The sequence below is a fragment of the Anopheles nili genome, chromosome X, assembly GCF_943737925.1.
Source record: "Anopheles nili chromosome X, idAnoNiliSN_F5_01, whole genome shotgun sequence".
Lineage (NCBI taxonomy): Eukaryota > Metazoa > Arthropoda > Insecta > Diptera > Culicidae > Anopheles > Anopheles nili.
Window position 1 is genome coordinate 11,353,847 of NC_071293.1, and position 21,297 is coordinate 11,375,143.

The 21,297-nt window shown below is 46.6% G+C and overlaps 1 protein-coding gene across 1 annotated transcript; it reads right to left on the minus strand.

The window, feature by feature from the left end:
• Positions 1-1,686: 1,686 nt before the first annotated feature.
• LOC128728972 (uncharacterized) lies at positions 1,687-21,135 on the minus strand. Its single transcript, XM_053822623.1, has 14 exons — positions 20,803-21,135; positions 20,277-20,603; positions 19,245-19,335; positions 18,259-19,177; positions 18,079-18,197; positions 16,603-17,918; positions 16,145-16,267; positions 15,736-16,087; positions 15,104-15,190; positions 8,017-10,458; positions 5,522-5,884; positions 3,839-3,980; positions 3,277-3,601; positions 1,687-3,210 (listed from the first exon to the last, which is right to left on the minus strand). The coding sequence occupies exons 1-14, from the start codon at positions 21,133-21,135 to the stop codon at positions 2,335-2,337; spliced, it is 7,815 nt and encodes a 2,604-aa protein (XP_053678598.1). The 3' UTR covers positions 1,687-2,334.
• Between the last annotated feature and the right edge of the window lie 162 nt (positions 21,136-21,297).

The window sequence follows — 21,297 nt, forward strand, 5'->3', positions numbered from 1 at the left end:
CCTACAGTAATTTCAAATTGTTCAGAATACAAATGGCATCTGATTTGATATAAATATTTCATACGCGCTTCTTAAAACTCACTGTACTCTCCGTACTGTATGAAAAAAAAAGACTCTTCATCTCTATTTATCACAAAATGATTCATCACAATAAAGTTTCAAAAAGCAATGTTTGGAAGCTAGCTGAATGCTTGAAAAGCACGTTCGCAAATTCTGAATAGAGATTGATTACAGCACCGACTTTTAAACGCGTTGCTTTGTGGTAAGTTTGTTTTTTTTTTATATTGTAGTCATATTATTATAACTAGCTGATTATAACTAGCTTATTTCATTCGAGTTGACGTAGTTTAAGGGAACATTAAGGGGCATTTTTTTACGAATCTTTGTTTTTACCAAAGACATGGGTAACGCTCTTGCGCCACCGCTGTGCGAACCGGTTCATAAGCTCGCGTTACTAAAGTTTTAAACCAAGAAGGATCGCCTATAAAAAGGCAGCGCGGGCGTCTTCGATACATTGTTTAAAAAAACATAAAGTAGTTTGTTTTTACGTGGTTGTTTGAGGGAGAAAAATAAAACACAACAATCGTATTACTCAGATCCCACGTGGTGTCTATATTTAGCAAGCTTCGTTTGGTTGCTCATCTTGGCCTGCTTTAACTGAGCGTATGGCTAATCAAAGCGCAGAACTGAACAAGTTTCTTCAGCACCAGCGCACCCGCGTGCTTGAAATAATACTTGATGTTGGCCGCTTCCTTTAACAAAGACTTGTTGGCCGAATATGCTAAGTTCGCATGCATGAAGCATACGTGTCAATATTAGGACTCTGACGTTCAGCTTTAATATTGAGGAAATTGACTAATCATAGTTTTCTTCGCTATTACCCTCGACATTGAGAATTTGTTCATTTAAGATGAATAAAATGTTCACTCCACGTTGTTAGAGTTGTCAAAAATTATACGCGTTCAAAACAAGCATTGCCGCAGCTATTGTGTGTCCGTGTATGGCCGAAGTCACCTACTGGACAATGCGAGACGCCGAGACGGCAATCAATGCCTTCCACAACCGTAAGCTAGTTGACTTGCCAATGAATTGTCAACTGGTTGGACCCCGAGACTACAAGGAACGGACAGCTCCCACAAGAACGAATGGCCGGTAAACTGTTCTGAAAGCTTTGATTCATTTTCTGTCATGGACTTCATACCACAAAAAGCTCGCGGAAAAGGAAACTCTGGCAACCGCGCAATAATACTTGAGTATTAATTTGTGGTAATAGCCAGCATTCGCAGGAACTTGAATAGAACGTACGTTTAGGAGGTGTGGTAAGCGCTGACATATCTCAATTAATGCAGTTAATGCACTTCACGTATGTGTTTTAATTTATTTAAAGCGCTTAGAGCGATACAAAAACAAAATCCGCGAGTAGGACAGAGAACAGATGCAACATAGAGTCTCTTAGTAATTACCATCGATTTATCATATACGCGCGACTGCATGGAGGAAGTAGGAAACAGGCGAAGTCCCTTACAGCCATTTAGCAGTTAATTTATAGACAACTCGCCGCAGGATGGAGCAGGTGTTAGAGAGAGGCAGCAGGAAATAAATACCGAGCCTACAATAGAGCGTAAACGCACGTTAGAGGCACGGTCCAGATTCGGTGAGCAATAATTGAAGACGTTTATTTGGTTTACCTCCCATTTACGGTAAAATAAATGGCGAAGAAAAAACGTTCTAGTTTTATTTCGTTTCGTATTACATCGGTTGGATGTACAATAAATTGTTTCTGTTAAGTCTCTCTAAGGATGTGATTACAATTCGTTCGCTATCCGCATTTTCAACGTGGAATCATTTAACTGTGCGTTGTGTTGTGGAAAAATGCATGCCAAGGCCTCGATTTCTGCTCTCTTGTGGAAAATGAAACATACCAAGGTAATGGTCCTTTCAATGGGAGAATTTGCTCGATAAGAAACGATGATGAAATAATAGAATAACGATGAGAGAGGTTGTAACGTACGCGATGAATGTTGCACGAAGCGTTAAGTCGCTCGATTACATCCACTAAATTAGCACTTCGTAGCAGAACAATTTGTGTCTATTTGTCACACGGAGAGAATGACTCGTACATACGTTTCCATCGCATGCCTTCACGAAATAATCCCTGCAAAACAGGTAATACATGCTACATCTAATGCACTTTTACGCTTAACTCCTAAATCAACGCAATTACAACAGTCTTCTCAATCTATACGTTCTAAGAGCTTCCTACTCCTTCAAGGAGCCGTAAAGACAATCCAACCATTTGCCTAGCAGGCACCTTGGCATTAATTACACGCACGTCTACTTAGTTTCGTCTGGGTTCGTCTGCCGGGTGGCCAACCGGTTCGGAGTGCTAGAATCCGCCGACAATGGTTCCTGCACGATCGACGTCGTAAAGCGTCCCTGGCTGCTGCCAGAACTCGACTGTTGCCGCACCAGGTTCTTGTTATACCTGCTCGGTGCGGCACCCTCAGGTGGACCCTCGCTAGCCCTTCGCCAGGCGCCTCCTTCTCCACCCGGTCCCACCTTCTGGTGATCCGTCTTGCCGTGAAAGCTTTTCGTGACTCGCGTCAATCGAGGTGGTTCAATGAAACCCTCACGTATAACTAATGCACCTGGTGCGTGTGGTGCCGTCAACGGTGGCTGTGTTACGGCCAGTTGTGCCAGGCTAAGTAGGAACGACTTATCCGGTTCGTCCACCTGACGATTCCCGCGTGAAACCGGTTCCTGGGGTAGCAGGTTCCTGTCACCATGCGGAAGCTCCTTGCGGAGCTCATCGAACGACATGTGTAGGCGGGATAACACCGCAGGACCTCGAGCTGCTGCCACCGGTCGACTACCGGCTTCGAACTTGGTTCCCTCAGGCCACCATTCGTGCTCCGGCTGCAGGTTTCTCGATTCCGTCCGACTGTCCTTCTCGTACAAGCTTATCTGACGCTGGATGCGACTTCCTCTCACGCGATTGTCCTGCTTGGAGATGCCAGCATCAGATGGTGTGAACGCTCCCCACACCACAGGACCCCTGGTGATCGGACCAGATGATAATCCGGAACATCCTGCATCCGTCTCGAGGCTTGCCCTTGACTGAACCGGGCCGGGAGGTTCGCTTACGCTGAGACAAGTGTCAGTGGAGATGGTCGCGTCTTCGTCATCCTCCTCCGTAGTGTTAGCGGTGGTCTGTAGAGATCCCAAAACAAATGTCAACATCTGACAGTCCGGATCTCTAGGAAACTTCGCCCTTACCAGGTCCTGCGTGGCAGTCGATCCCTTAGTCGCGTCATTGGTGTTGGCGTCCCAATCAGAGCACACACTCACCGGGGTCAGATCGCCACTGATGTCTAGCGTAGAGCTCCGCCTGAGGCACGCCTCGAGATCAATCTCCGGTGCGCCATCACGCCCAACCAACTCCTGCTCTTCCTGTGCTTCTGTCTCCGCATCCTCCGCATCACCGACCAGCGGTATCCTCGGTGACGTCCGTGTCCCAGTGACCGCAGGTGCGAGACCAAAGAAGTGCTGGGGTAATGCCACCAGTTGTTCACCAACCCCACAGGCCACTGCCGCCAGACTGCTGCATGGTTGTGGCCACCATCACCCCGAGAAAAGCAAGGCAAAGAAGATCGTCAGAGTTTCTTTTTAGTGCCAGACAACGACGTGACAAATGAAGATGGATAAACGTACACAACGAAACAGGAGTGTGCATGTGGCTGTGTGTGTGTTTTTATGATGGTTGATGGTACACTCGATCCCTAACCCCTGCGTGAGCATGGCACAAATGGACAGGGACATTGGGCTGCTTCCCGCTTACCCATCGGTGCTCGTGATGCTGGCGGACATGTCGCTGCTGGGGCACCCGCGCGAGTACACCTCGGAGTAGTTGGGGGAGGATGGGCCCCCACTTGACAGGGCGCTGATACTGCTAGTCATGCTGCTCGAGTGATCGCTCCAGCCTGCCGGTGTCCGGAGGAGCAGAGGAAAAAGAGGACGAACAGCGAGGGACAGAAAGCGTAGGGCATGCAAAAGAGCACACACACACATAAATACGGTTAGATTAGGAGAAGGGGGATTGGACAATTTTAGAGACAATCGACACTACATACACACACACGCGCTCACGCAATCCCAGCTAAGTTAAAGTCCTCATTAGTTAAACTACTCCGTCAGGCGGTTCAATTCGCATTTGGTTAACACAATAAACTAACTACCCACGAAAAGGCTACGTTCAGCATGTACTAGCATTAGAGAAATTAGTTTTACAGAGTCGAATACTGTTATTGAATAGTACACAAAAGTTAAAAACAGTTTGAACTATCGGTAAGTAGAATAAAATAAGTAATCAAACTAAACTATAAAGTTAAATCAACAAACGATAAGTTTAAAATGAAAAACTTATACTAAATGAAACGAATGTACAGTTAGCCAAAAACATAGTCGTAAAACTTACGTTTGTATGGAAATAATTCAAAACCATTCCTAGAAATGGTTTAACTCAAACAATAATAAACTGAGAATTCGTTTCTAAGCGACACAATTATTTAATTTCTTCATTAATTCATTTGACTGCACGCAATAAGTGCCTGATGTTACATGGAAGTGGCGATTTTAAGCAAAATTAGTCTTTATCTTTTTTTTTGTGTAAATATCATTATCCTATCTCAACTGAACGAAATCTAACGATGTGCTTAATAGTTTATCAGTATTACTCGGTTCTAAATACAAAACATAAATTTTCACAACCTTGATAGCATAATTTTAGATTGGATATCCTTTTGTGTTCGTAAATGTGAAACCCAAGCGGAGTAAATACTGCACCACAGGACGGAAAACGTGTATATAGTGGCTAATTGTCCTTACAAGAACATTCCAAACGTTAGTACATTCAGTAGCTTTTCGCAAGTTAGAATTAGTTTTAGAATACACTGTCCTATAATGTGTATCACATGGTTCGCACTGATGGCAAACAAATCAGTACATGTATGAAAAGGGATTCAAACAAAGATGAAATCATTCACATAATACAACTATCCCAGGAAACTCTCTAATATATTGATGAAAGTGCTTTTGGTTCCTTAAGCGTCTACAAATTGACCGTTGCACGATAGAAACTATTCTGAAAAAAAAACCTATACCCATTTAACGAAACTCCCAATTATTTAAGTTCTTACATTGCACAATCATTACATCGTTGTTACAAATAACTTTCACGTTCTCTAGGGTCCCTTTTTGCGTTTCAGAAAGGCATTGCAACTCTTGCTCGTCTATCACCCTTCAATAGCTTTAAAATTAACTCGTCTCCGTATCATTTCACCGATAAATGGCGACCTATTGCAAATAAATTCCACAATAGCTCAAAACGAGCCAAATTTTGATACTCCAAACGGAATTACTCCAGCTCGCCAGCTCGCTTGCGTGAGAGCGTTGTACGAGTTCTTCGCCAACCAGTCACCCAACGTACTCTAGAGTTTGCGTACGTCGCCTTCGTCGGACTTACTCTGCTGCGTTCCTGCGATCCCGCTACCGTTGGCCGCAACACCGGTCACTCCACTCGACGGTCCAGCTGGGACCAGTGGTGTGAAGTCACGTACTCCTCCCCGTGGACACCTATCCTCCGTGGTACCGAATCCTGCCCCCATCGCCAAGGACGACGACTGATGTGTCACGTGTTCCTGCACTGGAAGGATACCGCCCTTTGAGCTGGCCGAGCTGACCAGTGGGTGTTTCGGGGGTGGCGAGGAGGCGGGTGTCTTGAAGAGCGGAGCCACTGTCATGCGCTCCAGGAAAGTGTCCAGTTGCTTGAGCGATAGCGCATTGTGTAGCGTTTCCAGAGGACGAATCGGTGGTACGCCGCCAAATCCTTCTCGATCGCGAGCCGCAGGTTCGTGTATGTGTGTGTGTGTGTGATACACGCATTTGTTTAAGTATGTGTGTGTGTATGTATGTATGTATGGATGTGTGTATATATAAATATATATATATGTATGTTCGGTAGGGGTAGTTCGATGGGTTTTGAAAAGAAAAGCGAGAACATTGAAATATTAATCACAGATCAGCAACAGCAACTTTTCACGCAAACCAGCGCACAGACACACATTCAACCCGTTCATTCTTCTCAGGCATTCAAAATGAGGTGACAATGCTGCCTGCTCCTAGACCTCTAGTTCGGACACCTCATCAAGTGTGTGCATCGTGATTCCACGGCGTCCTCTGCCGGATCAATAGCTGGCTACTGATGTTGCGAACTCGAAACGCCAACTCCTAATGCTGCGTGCTGAGAGTAAACCTATTGTCAGCGACATAGCGAACGATGCGGTGCTGGAGAGCCAGCGTTCAACATGTTAGTAAGTATGCAACGAGAAGATGAGCGGAAAGATGACGTATGATTCTACGTGTGCCTTGTTGTATACTGTTGTACATGCTTCAGCAACGCTACAGGGCGGAACATGGATGGCATGAAACCATCGGCACATGGTTCCACCTGTGAAGGCTTATCTTTATTCTCTACTTTAAGGAACTACCTAACAGTGGATAAATACAGCCAGCGTGAATCATCGGACCTAACGATCTTCCTCTTACATTTGACATACGTGATAAACTCTGCGGATATGTTTTTCCTATGGTTTTGTGAATTCTAACCAAAGCCTCAACCTACGAGACATGTGAACTGTGAAATAAGCTGTAAACTATCCGCTAAGCGTAAACCATTCTCACTGCAGGCTCACTGAGCCCATCCACTCATTTCCATCCAAGTTCGGATGTGCTTCACCACGCTAACGACATGCACTGCGCGTGTTACCAGTCGTGCAGGAAGTCCGTGTGATTTGGAATTGAACCATAGCGACTACAGTGCACACGTGCCTAAACGTTGTTCTGGAAGAAAGATGTATGATTATGCGCCACCCCTCCCAGGTCTGTTCGGATCGAAGTAAAGCGAAATGGAGTGAATCCTGCAACACGATGCTGGAAGAGCTTAATTTGGTCCCGTACCGGATGCTGAACAAGTTACGTTGCCGTTTGAAGTCGGAAGCTAAAGCTGTTTTAAACGAGGCAACGCCAAATACAGAGTGATGAGAGTCTAAGCATGGTATTGTTGCTCCCAGTGGAACGTAACCTCCTGCATGACAAGCTTATTGCTGATTCTGCAAAATTCGACACAGCCTGTCTACGAAGAAGCGACTGCATATGAGCCAATAGAAGAAGTTCAACGTCTGAGATCCCGCAAGCCAACCGCACCCATCAGCTACTGCTTACTGAGTATTGGGAACCAAACGAACAGTGTTCACTCCACGCATGGAGTCGTCATTATCGCGTTATGAAGCAAGATTTTCATGCGGCGTAGAAGCACTACTAGAAATTGCAAGGAACCTTTGGAGTCACCTTCGCTACAATTGGGCTCCAAAAGCCAAGCTGCCACAGAGCACGGCAGTGTTAATGAGGGTGAGTTAGGGGGATAAAGAAGAAAACATCACGAGAAAAACTATTGGTATTGGTGTGGTAAATCCACGGCAGTGAACTCAAACCCGCGCGCTAGCGCAAGCGTTGTGTGCGTCATGTGTGCTGAAGCATCGGAAACATCGAACAGGGTCGTGTATAAGAACACGGACATTGGAACACGGTTACAAAAATAATTCTGAAATTTTGGTTGACAACCAATCTGAGTCAAATCTGAGCTGACGTTTTTGTGTGCAGGTAAATTTGGCGAACGGTCCGTTGGAACCTCTTACTTCTGTACCCGTACTCAGTTAGTGCTTGGCCGGCCAGCAGAAGTTAGCGAAGGAGCTAATTGACGATCGTTAGTTAGAACTCTGTGTGGCACCCATTTCAGCCCGCCCGCGAAGTGCGAAAAAAAAAACCCACAAAAAAGGGATCAAACACGTGTCAAACCGAGCAACAGCTAGCGTTATGGCTCAATTCCAACTTACACTGCGCAGCCCGGTTGCGAACCGAGTGTTGATGGCGAAGGTGTTGCAACCACAACACGTGCCTTACCTGACGGCGATGCGGTGCTGGGTATCATGTCGCGCAGGTTCGGCGCGGACGAGCTGCCACTGATCACCGCCGTACTGAACAGACTGTTCGTGCTGGTGGCCATCTTTTTGCTGAAGGTACCTAACATTTTAAAGTAGCTCATCTGGCCGGCAATGCTGTGCCGCTGGCGTCGTACCGTCGTAGCTGATGCCGTCACCGACCCCGCCGGGCCACCGGCGCCGGTCCCAACGAACGCACCACCAGACGACGAGGGCGTTGGACAGCAGCAACAGCAGCAGCAGTAAGATGGGGTCGTTGCCCCAGCGGCCATCGCCGCAGGTCGGGTACCACCGAGCGAGCCACTACTGCAACAGTACAGACAACAGCTAGCCGAAGCCATGCCACCAGTACCAGCCATCGTGGCAACCTCGGAAGTCACTACTGTTGCAGCTGCTATTGCAGGTGTTGCACCGTCCTGTCCTGAGACAGCCGTCGTCGTCGTTGTGGCGGTGGTCGTCAGCAACATCGTGCTGTAGCCGCCGCTGCCACCGTCTGTGGTGTACGATTTGACGAAGGGTTTGGCGGGACAGCGGGGTTTTTTGCGTTCCGATACGCCAGGGAGCAGCGACGGCAGGGTGAGACCGAGGGTGGACGCGTTGGTAGTGTGGATATAAGAAGAGCAAGTCGAGAAGATGTTACTTGTGTCAGCCACAGGTGTAACGCATGGGACAACAACGGCAAAACACACGGTGGTATCAGTAGTGGTGACGGAAGAGGACGAAGCCACAGTAGCGAGAAAAGAAGTCGTAGTAGTAACGGTAGCATTAGTGATGGTTACAGTGGAGATAGTAGAGCGAGTACTGATGGTAGTGAAGGTAGTACTAGTGGTGATGGTAGCGGTAGTAGTAGGAGTAGAGGTAAGACAGACGCTAGTATAAGGCGCCATGGAGGTAATGTAGTTGGTGGAAGTTAAACCACACGGAACCGCTCGGTTACTCAGCGGAACAATGGCGGATGGGAGAGTTGATGACGGCAGCACCATCAAAGGTTGTTGGGATAAAGTAAGGGTGTCAAAGGAAGGAGGTAATGCGAGGGGCATGCCTGACGGAGGAGAGCTGCCATCGGGCTCATCGAAGTACGTCCTGGAGGGGTTATCGTCAGCTGTCAGGTGACATCGCTCATCGTCGTCGTCGTAGTCATCCGCTCGTGAATGAGTCGTCGAATCTACAGGTTCGTTAGAGATCTTCAACTCCTGCAGTTGTACCAGCAACGGTGCGCTATCATCCTCATCCGGTGGTGGAGTGGTAAGCGACAAAAACACCATCCTCGCGGTGTTGTCTGGCGGTGACACAGAGCTATGTGGAGATCTGAACTCCTTCAATTTCCCCGTCGTAAGCGGGTTACCTGCCCAAGCAGGTCCCAGCGGTAGCGACGGATCGCTAGCGAAACGTGCCAACGTGCGAATTGGGTAACGCACTAAACGCGACCTTCGAAGGTCACCGGGGTCATAACGAAGGGACGCACCGTTACCGGGCACCTGGAGCATCCGTCCCGGTGCCTGCGTAATACCGGACGTAGTATAGCTTCGTAAACGACCGCCACCAGCAAGTGGAGGAGTCAGCGAGCGACTTCTCCGTACTGCCGATGCATCCGGCTCAACCGGATCCGGTGTCTTAAGCGAGAACCTCGACACCCGCGCCATCCAGCAGTAGCTGCAGCAGCAATTCGTATGGCCACTGTTGGCATCTTCCCAACGACGTCTGCCAAGATCAAGCTCATCCACGCTACGAGTCATCTGTGGAATAGCTCGAATGCCTGCGAATGCAGCCGGCAGGACACGCCGATTCGACCAACTACCACCGACGACTTCTCCATTGCTATGGTACCGCTCAGGGTCGTTCGTAAAGGTGTACGAAAGCGATCGGCGCAGGTGGTGCTGATGTTCAGGAGCGTTATCCTGCCCACACTCGTGCTGCCCGAGGGCACTGTAATAGCGCGAATGTTCCGATTCACTCGCATCGTCAAACGCGTCATCTCCAGCGTCATTGTCATCTTCGGACTCCGAGAAAGACGACACGTACAGCTCCTGCTCCTCGAGGTTGGGCGTAAACTCGCTAATGGAATCGGTACTGTATGACGATTCTGGTGGTCCGATATAGAGCGTACGTCGAATGACCTGTTGCTGTTTGTCCTCCTCCTTAGGAGAGGCGTCACACACGAGATCTGGTTCGGTTTTTAACACGACAGGTTGACTGACATGTTTTTCACCACAATCCAGATCAGCAGAGTGACTGGTGGTTTTTGAGCTATAAAGAAGCTGTTGGCAAGACGGAGCTAGGTCACTTTCGTCCGGCTGGAGAATCGACGATAACGACGAGAATGCCACATCTACAGATGCCAATGGCGTCGCCACTACTGGTATGGTCTTGCATATGTCACAGTTTTCGTCCGGGGTATGGTAGCCTACTGAGGATTAGTGGGCGTATTGAAGTTGTTGGAACGACCAGTCACGGGATCGTGGATGTAATGCATGGAATGGAAAAAGGAATCAAGGATGTCAAACGTGAAGTGTGCCGGAAGTCAACAGATACGCCCGATGCCAGAAAGAATGGTCAGTAGGTGACAAAGGATCAAACAAAACCGGAAGAGCACGGCAAGTAGCAAGAAACAATAAAACATAGAAAAAGGACGTTGGTGAGTGTATTCATGTGTTACGAATGTTTAGTTTTTTAATTGCATACACACGCGCACACAAACACACGGAAATCGATGTTATAAATCACATCCATTTAACATCAATACAACAATATACCAACGCATACACACAAAAAATGCATATACCAGCGCAGGACAATCGGTATAATGAGAAAACGATTAAGGCAACGCGGGGGTAAGATATGTTTTGAAATCAGAAAGGGTTGGTTGAGAGTTTCGTATGAAAGGATGACGGACAAGCAGCTCACGAACGGACCAAGAACACGCGAAAAGAAGCACAATCGTATCACACGCATGTGTTGAAAGGCATTCCCGCAAAAGAATGGGAGATTCAAACCATCATCGTCCCAAAAGATATGAAAGAAATCACCAAACACATACACACGCATACAGCGAAAACCAGAAAATGCAAGGTGCATTTTTGTGTACAGCAATATATTCCACGATGCAGTTGCGCGAAGCAAACGTGGCCAACGGGAAGGCAAAAAGGAGCAAAAATAAAAACAAATCAAACGATATGATCAAAAACAGAAGATCAAAACAAACAAAAGGAAAAGCCAAATGTCATAAATTAGAAAGAAAGCAAATATCCAACCAAATCGGTATTCGGTATCATTTTATCAACACAACAATGAATGCAGAAGTTGATAAATGATTACAATCGTTGTTGTTCGTGTGAAAATGATTTATGCAAATCACCGTACGATCAATGGAGGGATAAAAACCAAAAAAAATCATGAAAACGAACAAAACAAAATCAAACCAATCAAACACCCACACAAGCACGCGAAACAGCAATAGAAAAAAAGGAAATAATACCAAATATACAGTTACCATTTGTCAAGAGCCCATCATTTAAAGAAACCCGCGACCACCGGCAAAGGCGGATGGAGCCGAGTTTATGGGAACAGAAAAGGAAATCGAGATATAGAGACGCGCGCCAAACATTACGTGTGTGTATATGTTGTTTGATGGGGCAGAGTGGCGAATCCCCAAAACAAAGGCCGAAGAAAGGAGAATATATAATGAAGAAAAGAAAAGAAAACCACAAACATTAGACATCGATTAGGCGTGGGGATGAAAGTGAAATATGTAAAAAGAAAATGGAGCAAAGTCTTTTTGTCTACGAGAAAACATTGAGAGCTGAAGACATGGAAAACAGTTGCAGATGGCGATGGAAAGAGATGCTGAGCAACAAAAAACTAACTGATGAGTAAATAGCGAAAGTTACCGGGCAATAGAATAAAACCATATAAAAAATATGGATAATATTTGAGAAACATTTATGGATAAATGAAGCCAACGGTTGGAAATTATATCTAAACAGTCAATTTAAAGGAATGAACGAAAATCAAAATAATTTAAAAAAAAACTTGAGCTGTATATTTGTAAAATAATTTTGATCTTTCCAAACGGTCTCATTTTGGGTTACTTTAACGAATGTACGAATCAAGAACGCATCTAGAAGACAACGCTTCAAAAATTGAACACTTCCAACAGGCGACAACGAAAGCTTAATCCCGCGATAGATCGGGGTTTAAAATCAGCATCCAATATGCCGACGAAAATTTGCGCCATTTAACAAGCAGCGAATGGAAAGTGAGAAGAAAACATCGAAATGAAGAAAAAAAACATCACAAAAAATGAGTGTGTTTGTGCATTAGTGAAGGGAAAAAGGATGTGTAGACCACCTAATTGATGACACTCGACGTGGAGAAGGGCATTCTTGGGGGCTCGGAGAACACACCGTCACAAAATGAGCGTTTGCATATTAAAAAAAATATTATGTGCTAAGCGCAATATTTAGGTTTTCCGACTTTTAAATGCTCCTGCCCAGACAATGATTGATCATTGAACATCCCAATAGGGTCATGAAAATTACAAAAAAAAAAGTTCACAGACGCATTGCCTGTTTGGTGTTGGGGAAAAAATCAACCAAGCCCACGAAATATATCATGGAAAAACCAGACTCTACTGTTCCTAATCATACCTTGAGACACAGAGGAAGCGAAAAGCTGCAGCGAAATCGAAAGAGACACGCGAGTCGCGAATAAAGCAAGTAAAATTGGACCAAATACAGAGAGAGTGGAAACGAAAACGGACCATCAATGTCTCACGCGCGTGGAAAAGGGGAAAGGTTAGAGATAAGCAGACTGTAAGAAGGGAGGGAGTCAACCTCGAGCTAGCGGCGGAAACCGACGAACCGAGGACACGGATCAATTGCCGGCCAGATGAGATTAGATAGTACAAAATCAATAGCATCGGTCCTCTCCTATCAGGCGGTCTGGTCTGCGTTGATGCCCTGCTTGCTCTATTGCACCTGTAGGTTATTGCACCTCTGCCATTATCATGTGAGTGTTTTTTATCGTCCGCAAAATCTGCTGCATGTTGTATTATTATAATTCACAGGGTTATGAATAGCATTAGTCCGTTATATAGATTTTGTTTTATAGTTTTATGTAAGCCAGATCAAGGTGATGTATAGAGCCGTGGGAGCTACAGAGTACGTAAATCACAGATCAGAATCACAGCTGTTCTACAGTGTTAGCTACCCCATAGTGTGCTTCCAAAAAGCAAATAAGTGTCAGAACAGAATCTATGGAATGAAAGAATGATGACATGAATCGAAGGCTACTAGCACTATTGGGGCAGAGTATGATCATAGGCCACTCTGTAACACGAACAAAACGTAATATATATGTATACCGATAGCGACACAAAAATAAGCCAAAACAAGCTTCGGAATAAACACAACTAATCACAGAAAAAAGAACTCAGAGCTTTATGTGACACATTTAAACTCAATTAAAAAAAAACAAAAAACATATCTATATACATCGAAAATGGGGCGTAATGGATAAAAGAGATACATAAACTTTCAAATATTTTTACCACGCAACAGAATATGAAAAAAGCAATCCGCTTATGATTTGTGTCTGAAAAAAGGGGGTTGTGTTATGATTTACAAATTGTTAAATTTAATGAAGATATAATTTAATACAAAACCATAAGAGGATCGCGAAAGGTAGTAAACGTGATTCCGAAAATTAAATCCAATTTATTTAACCACACTTACGAAATCATAAATAAAGAATGTAAATGTATTAGCAAAGCTTTTGGGTATGAGTTTCACACTGTGTGTTGTTTTCCGAAACTATACATCGAATGGAGCGCAAGCAGTTGAAGCCTTCTTACAAAGCTCTCGACGCTTCGCGATTATCAACAGGAACTCTCGAAACGTCTCGACCCTGCGGAAGGGTTTTGGGTAACATTCGCGAACAGAGATATCACTGATACACGTCTTGCTCTGCTTTCAAACCGCACTCCATCCTAGAGCGGGAATGTAAGGGTTGTTAAATTTGAATGTACCATAAAACGATCGGTCGCAACCACAAGGGCTCGACAAGCACCGTTTAGGTATTAAGCAAGAGAACGCGCTATCGTGAGATTCGACATGGATGGTGTGACAGCTTGTGACGTACGGCCTTGTAAACGTGTAAAAGGAATCATAGCAACGACGGTAAGACTCAGAGGCGTTACTTGCCATAAACGGGCACGTGAAACCGAGGAGCTCGGTGACAAAACCAAAGCAAGGAAGCGGTTGAGAGGTCGTACTTCATGGTGCCGCATTCAAGTCGTAAACGAAGGAACTTGAAACATGAAACGGGAAGCGAGATGGTGAAGGGATCGAATGTAGAGTAAAGATATAATGGTACAGCACGAAAGGAAACGGCACAAAAAATTAAGCACAAAAAAAACAAAAGGGTACTCCTAAACCATGGAACTGAATCCCCGGAAGCATTACCAGTGAACAGCGGGCCAGATCGACAGGCACGTAATGAACTGTACCGTAATAATGGTTCTACTCATCATGACCGTATCGATCTGGGGGGAACACAACGAAGGTGACCACTGTAATAGATAATGACGGACAATTGGTAAGTGACTATAGACGCAGACAATGAGGCTAACCATAACAATGTGGTACCGTCTTCCTTAAACCAGCAAAACGGCAATTGTAATACTAACAACCGCTTGAAGTGTCACAAACACCAAAGAATCCCGTAACGCGCATATTGTCTAGATTAGTACACAATTCCCATCCATTTTTCATCTGCTCTCTTTCTCTCCGAAACTAGTTATATTTAAAAAAAAAGTTAACATTACAAACAATTGCTTTTACAAAACATAACTAACCAATGTAAAGGAAACTAGTGGAACTTAACCAGTAACAGATATAAAGAGACGCAGTCATAAATAGAGAGAGAGAGAGTATATATAAATATATATATTTATGAGATGAGATCTTCCGTGGCGAAGTCTTGTCAAAGGGTGAGGGTTCGGGTGGAAATGAGTCAGTGAATGTAAGGGCTATTTCTTACGATTACATTACCTAAACGCTGCATACGTTCACCCATCTCTACAACTGCCGGGATCATACAGCACCGAGCATATTCCGCTGTCTGCCCTCCGGCCAATGCTGCAAACCATTTGATGATCGTATTTTATAGTATCCACCCGGAAGAGCCCGCATATGGATCGAAGTTACGTTAGGGTAAAGAATAAATTAGTAGATAGCATTAGATTATAAAAAAACAGGTCAAACGACCAAACTATACTATACTTTAAACACTGCTCTTGCTATGCAAACATATTCATGAGCTTATTCAGCACGGGTACAGCAGCGATTGCTTCCCGGTGGTTGAAGAATTGAGGTATCATTTCCCATCTTTGTGGACACGGTCGATATCGTAAGATAAATCAACAAAAAATAGCCCTTAATACTAGTGCACCAATCTCTTACGACTCATCGAAATGATTGAAGGAATATCAATCTCCGTGGGAAAAATATATGGAGGAGTCACTAATACACCAGTAACATCCGAACTAAAACTTTCATTCGCAACATAGTGCGAAAAAAAAAGAGTGCAAACCGCTTTGATCGTATAGTATGCGATCGTCTGTTTAATGTCACATCTGACATCTTTACCACTTCATTGTTTATCTCTCCTGGCCGTTGCTTACCTCCCTTGCCCTTCGACCGGTGATGATGCCCTTTTCCGTGATGATGATGATGCTGATGACTGTGTTGCTGCTGGTGCTCGAAAGAACGAGCCCGCGGTTCTGCTTCCGGGCTGAGCTGGCGCGTTATGTCCTTCGACGTGCCGCAGAACGAACCAGTCAGGTGGAGATGTTGCTGTTGTTGCTGTTGCTGTACAGCCAGCTCTTCGCTAAGCCGCTTGGCCAAATCCATCGCCTCATGGCCGGACACGGTGTGGCATGAACCGATTGGGATCGGCGAGGACGATTTCATCTTCTTAATTCGACGTTCCTTCACCATCGTCGGGCAGGTGTTAGCCGTGGTGTGTTCGATATCCTGCAGTTAATAAAGCGTTAATATTGCGAAGAAACCGACCTAATTGCTAGCACTTACAGTATCGGTCTTGGACAGGGTCTTGGACGGTGTGTGATGCAATGACGAGTTGTTCGAAAACGAACTGTCTTCTTCGGTGTCGTTTTCCTCATCGATGCGTGACGTTGTGTCCTCATCTCCACTCTTAAAAGATTTTTTAAAAATATGTTTTAAAATATAAAAAAGCATAATTTTGCAGTTAATTAATGATTATGGCCATAAAGTTCCTCCCAACAGCTTGTTTTGATTTGTAACACGTGTTGATAGGCGGCACACTTCTCTTGATAGATTGGTTGATTGATGATTTATCGCTTAGCATATCACAAGCGCCAACAACGTCGGTGTCGACCAGCAAAATAGCATGATTCTATCTCGTATTGATTGAAGTGTTTATCGAGTTCGATTAATCAACCGTTGATTGCGACCGATTGATTGGAACGAGCAGGCCCTATCTGATGGCAAAGATCGTATATGCTTACCGCATTCTTCGAAGTAACCGAATCGTTGCGGCTGTGCGGCCGAAAACCCGGCCCAGGCGGTAAGTTCTTCTGTACGCAACAGTTCACGCCCGGGCTAAAGTGCAGCTCGACATGGAACCGCTCCTCCGAGCTCGGATCCTTCATCGGGTCCTCGTACAGCATGATCACTATCTGCGACATGTAGTTCAGCTCCGACACCATCGACACGTATTCCATCGCCCGACGCCATTGCTCGTCACAGAGCACATTTAGCAACCCTCCGTGCCGCAACACCGTCAGCAAGGAGTGGACGTGGCTCTCGCTGGTGAAGTACAGCCGTGTTCTGACGTGCCGACCCGGACTCGACACTCCGTGACTGTACCGTGGATTGAGCCTGTTCACGCTTTCTTCACCGCCCAGTTCCTCAATGTTGCGCTGCAGATCCGCACGGATCTTCTTCAGCAATGGCGTGCAGATGCCCTGCCCAATCGTGAGCTTCTCGTGCATCGTGAGACCGTACTCCTGCGGAATCACGATGTCGGCGAGGTACTTGGCGGAGATGTACAGCTCTTCGGCGAGGTCGAACTGCAGCGTGTGCTGGTTGTGCTGCAGGTCGTACTTGATGCAGTCGTAGATGTCCGGAATCTTCGAGATGTCGTAGCTCTTGCTTTTGGTGCAGAAATCCTTCTCGATCTTGCCCCAGCGCCGGCCCATCAACTCCCATGTTTCGCCGTGGTACAACACGGCTTCGCGCGTTTTTGGATCATCTCGCTTAACCGCAACCACCGCCATCAGCGAGCGGATGAGCGAGTGCACCTGAGCGCAGCACTGCACTGGATTCTTCACGAATTTCATCGCCAGGTTAATGCTGATTGCGTTCCCTGGATTAATGGCCGCCACGTCCTCGGCTGTAAACTCGCGATCGATCTGCATCAGCTCGTGTAGCCGCGACTTGGCCATGTTCTGGTATTTGCTAGAATCGCAATCATTGTCAAGCAACCCGTTCGTGTTGGCGCTCTTCACCATCTGTACCAGAATCGGTGTTAGCTCACCCTCGAGCGCTAGCAGCCCTTTAGCGAAAGCGGCTGCCGTCATCTGGACACGGCCTTCGTCGGAGGCATAGATTTTAAGATCATGCCGGTAGGTGGAGTGTAGTCGCAGTAAACCGAGCCCTTGCGTACCAGGACCTTCGCCGGCACCCGGTTGGCGGCTCTGACCTCCTGGATACATACAGCGGAAGATGCGTCCCATTTCTTCTGCTTGGATGCGTCCAGCTGGTGTCAGTTCGCCGCCCCATTTAAGGATCAACACCAGGGACGGTTCCTTCGGAGCATCAGCTAGCAGAAAGAGAATATCATGAGAAAGAAAGTATTAACTAAGCAATCTCAAAATATTCTAACCAAAATTGTTACAGTGTAAACTTATATCTCAAGCATCGCCTAAATGAAAAGCATTTTACAGCAACTAAAGTAAATGTTACAAAACAAGCAAACGAACGCACGAAAACAAACGTACTGCAACCGTTTTTACCGTCATCTGAACTTGAACCCCTCGGTCGCCCTTTTGGCTGGTATTTCATCTGCACCTTCCTATTGATACCTGAGAAATGGCCATACCTGAATGGAATAGTACGTTAATACGCTTGTCATTCTCCTAAGCCAAACATATGTAACCTACATTTCCAGGACACTCTTCAACTGCTCCAGTTTACTCTGCTTCTCCTCGATCTCCGAATCCGCCGCCTTGGTCTGGATCTCCGCCAACAACGATCGAGCAATGTCCAGTATCTCCTGCAGCTGCTTCGGGCGCTTCAGCTTAATATGCCCGTACCGGTACCCGTCGTACTTTTCGAATATCTCAAAGAACTTCTGATGTCGCACCTCGACCTTCATCTTCTGCTTCGGCGTGCGGTCTCCATGCCGAATGACAGCTGTCACACAACGCAGCTCCATCATCTTGCCGAACGTGGTCGGTACGATCGGTGGATCGTCCAGCTGGAACGGAACCGACCATGGTATGTGCAGTTGAGGAGCCAGCTCACGCAATATCATGTTGCCCAGGATCTTGGCACAATCATCATAGTACTTGTTCGAGTTCTTCACGAAGCTGAACCCGTTCACATCGCACACGAACGACTTGCCGTTCGCTCGCAGCAGATCAAACCCGCACACTGTCTGCTTGAAGGCGAGACACACCTTGCGTGAGATTAGCTTTTCGGCGTTGCTCAGAATCACGGGATATCGGATCTCTTTACCGTCGCGGTCTCGCTCAACCTTCCCATCCAGAGCAGGGCTTTTGCGAGCCTCGGCGTGCGCGTAGTCAGGTCCAACCGTGTACACCTTCACGTCCGTACCGTCGGTAGGCATGAAATCCTCGTAGATAAACGAGCCTGTCTTGCGCACTCGAGATTCAGGTGAGTAGACACTGCTGCGGCTGGCGATTTTGCGGAACAGCCGCTGACTGCCACCACCAGCCGACGTTGGATAGTAGATGTAGATGTTGTGATCCTCTGCTGAGACAGGCTTCTCGACGAAGGGCTTGTTGAATATGATTCCATTCACCTCAACGTGATCCTCTGACTCGACCAGTTCGTGCTCTGGAAATGAAGCGAAAAAGGTTAATACTTCTTGATCTGTAAGACAGTGTCTCAGGGATACACCTACGTTTAGGGTCCGGTGAGTCACGGTCCAGGACTGCATAGCGTGGAATTTCTATTCCTTCATTCTCCAGGATGGCATAGACTCTTCGACGATCCTAAACCCCAAACAGGGAAGCAATATAAAGATACAATTATCATTTTTTTGCAACGAAACGAGCAGTTATACGAAAAATTTGAACTTTCGTCTAATTCTTGCTCTGGATAAATTACGCCACACGTAGGGCGCACTATCTGGTTACTCGGGAACGTTGAAATATAATGTCGAAACTATGAGAAAAGGCAAATTACAACATCTACTATCCACTTTAAAAAAGACTATAGTATTGAAAAACGTTCCCGTGTTTGGCGGTCCTATAACCGTACTTGAAACAAATTCGCCTATTCCCTACGCAGCAATACCTGCTCTATAATACCCACAGTCTGAAAAATATACCGACAATATCGAGCACTGTATTAGCGATTGGCATGCATGCAGGTAGAAGAAAGTCGCACCAGAGCTCCCTCTGGTGGCGGGAGCACCAAACACCTAGAACGTAGATGTCCAGACCAAACACTACGAGTCGGTAGAGAAGAACCAGTCTTGGTTGGTGCCTGGGATTGAGGATAGATGTCGTAGGGCGGATGTTTTTGTTAAGGGATGGGGCTAGGGACGAGGGTTGTTCTCAGCGTCGTGTTACCTCCTACGCCGCGCACCATTCGGCCAGTCCCCCGTAACCCCACACCACGAACACACGACGGCATCCACCGGTGAGAGAGGGGAGAGAAAGGATCATACAGAGTCAGTGTCAATGTGGGTGCGCTTTCCTAACCTAACCTAATTGCTAATACTACCACCGCTGTTATCGCGTTCGCTCTATCGCTATCCCTATTCGGTGTTTTTTTTTCGTTCTTCTATTTAGCAAGCACATGGATAGGGACAAGCTCAACGAGCTCTACATTCACACAAACACGAGACCCAATCGTACAATACACATCCACCATCACCGGCACATCGAAGCAACACCGAGGCAGACCTGCAAACCTCCTCACACCGTACCTGAATGTCGAACTGCATGTGCAGATTGTTGATGACGTATGGCTGACGCAGTTGCGCGTACTGTATTGCCTTCTCTAGTGGGAAGCCCTTCGAGTGGAACGAGATGAGACAATCGCACAGTGGCCACCTGTCGACTGGTTCGTTGAGGATGATCTCTTCCCCGATCACGACCATGCGGATGTACTCGAACTCCTGCAAGCGCGTCAGGATCTCCTTCATCGGTTTTGACTGTGACTTCTTCGACATGGCGCAAACTGCCACCACGACCTGCTTCCCAGACGTGGATGAGTCATCTGAATCGAGCCCATCGGCTTGGTCGAGATCGCCCTGTATAAAAACAGATAGATAGGTAGAGGGTGTTGCCGTACTCGCACGTTAGTACTCTGTCCCGCAGCCAAATGGAAGGTTTAGGGATGAGATTAACAACAGAAACAATGGGAAAACGAAAGAGAGAGAGAGAGAGAGAGAGAGAAAGAGAGAAAGAAAGAGAGAGAGAGAGAGAGAGCGACTAAAGGAGAAGTCGTACATTCATCAGCAAGCACTTGTCCCAGCTGCACCACGGATTCTCGTAGACGTTCTCATCCGGTTCGTCAGACCAACCGGCTCCGTACGGTGTCTCGTCTCCATCCTCCGAGAAGGCAATATCCCCAGGATCGGAGCCCTCCTCGTTGAACAGCTCCTCCTCAGACACCTGCTCATGCTCATCATCGTACCGAACCGGCACGTTTGCCTCTGCAGGCGTACCAGCCACACTGTGGGCGCTTCCACGTCGTCGATGGTGTTGACCATACTCCACCGATCGGTTTCCCACACGGAACTTGGCCATACGGAACCAGTCCCGCAGCCAGAACCACTCCATCCTGGACGTTTGGGAACGCCACACCCACCTGGTTGATCGGTGTTTCGCACAACGCTCTTACTCTTTTGCCACTTTTGCGCTGCACGCACCGTTCTGCAGTTCTCGCTTCCTATCGCTAAACCACGACCGTGCCACTGTGGCCCACTTTGGATCACTAATAGC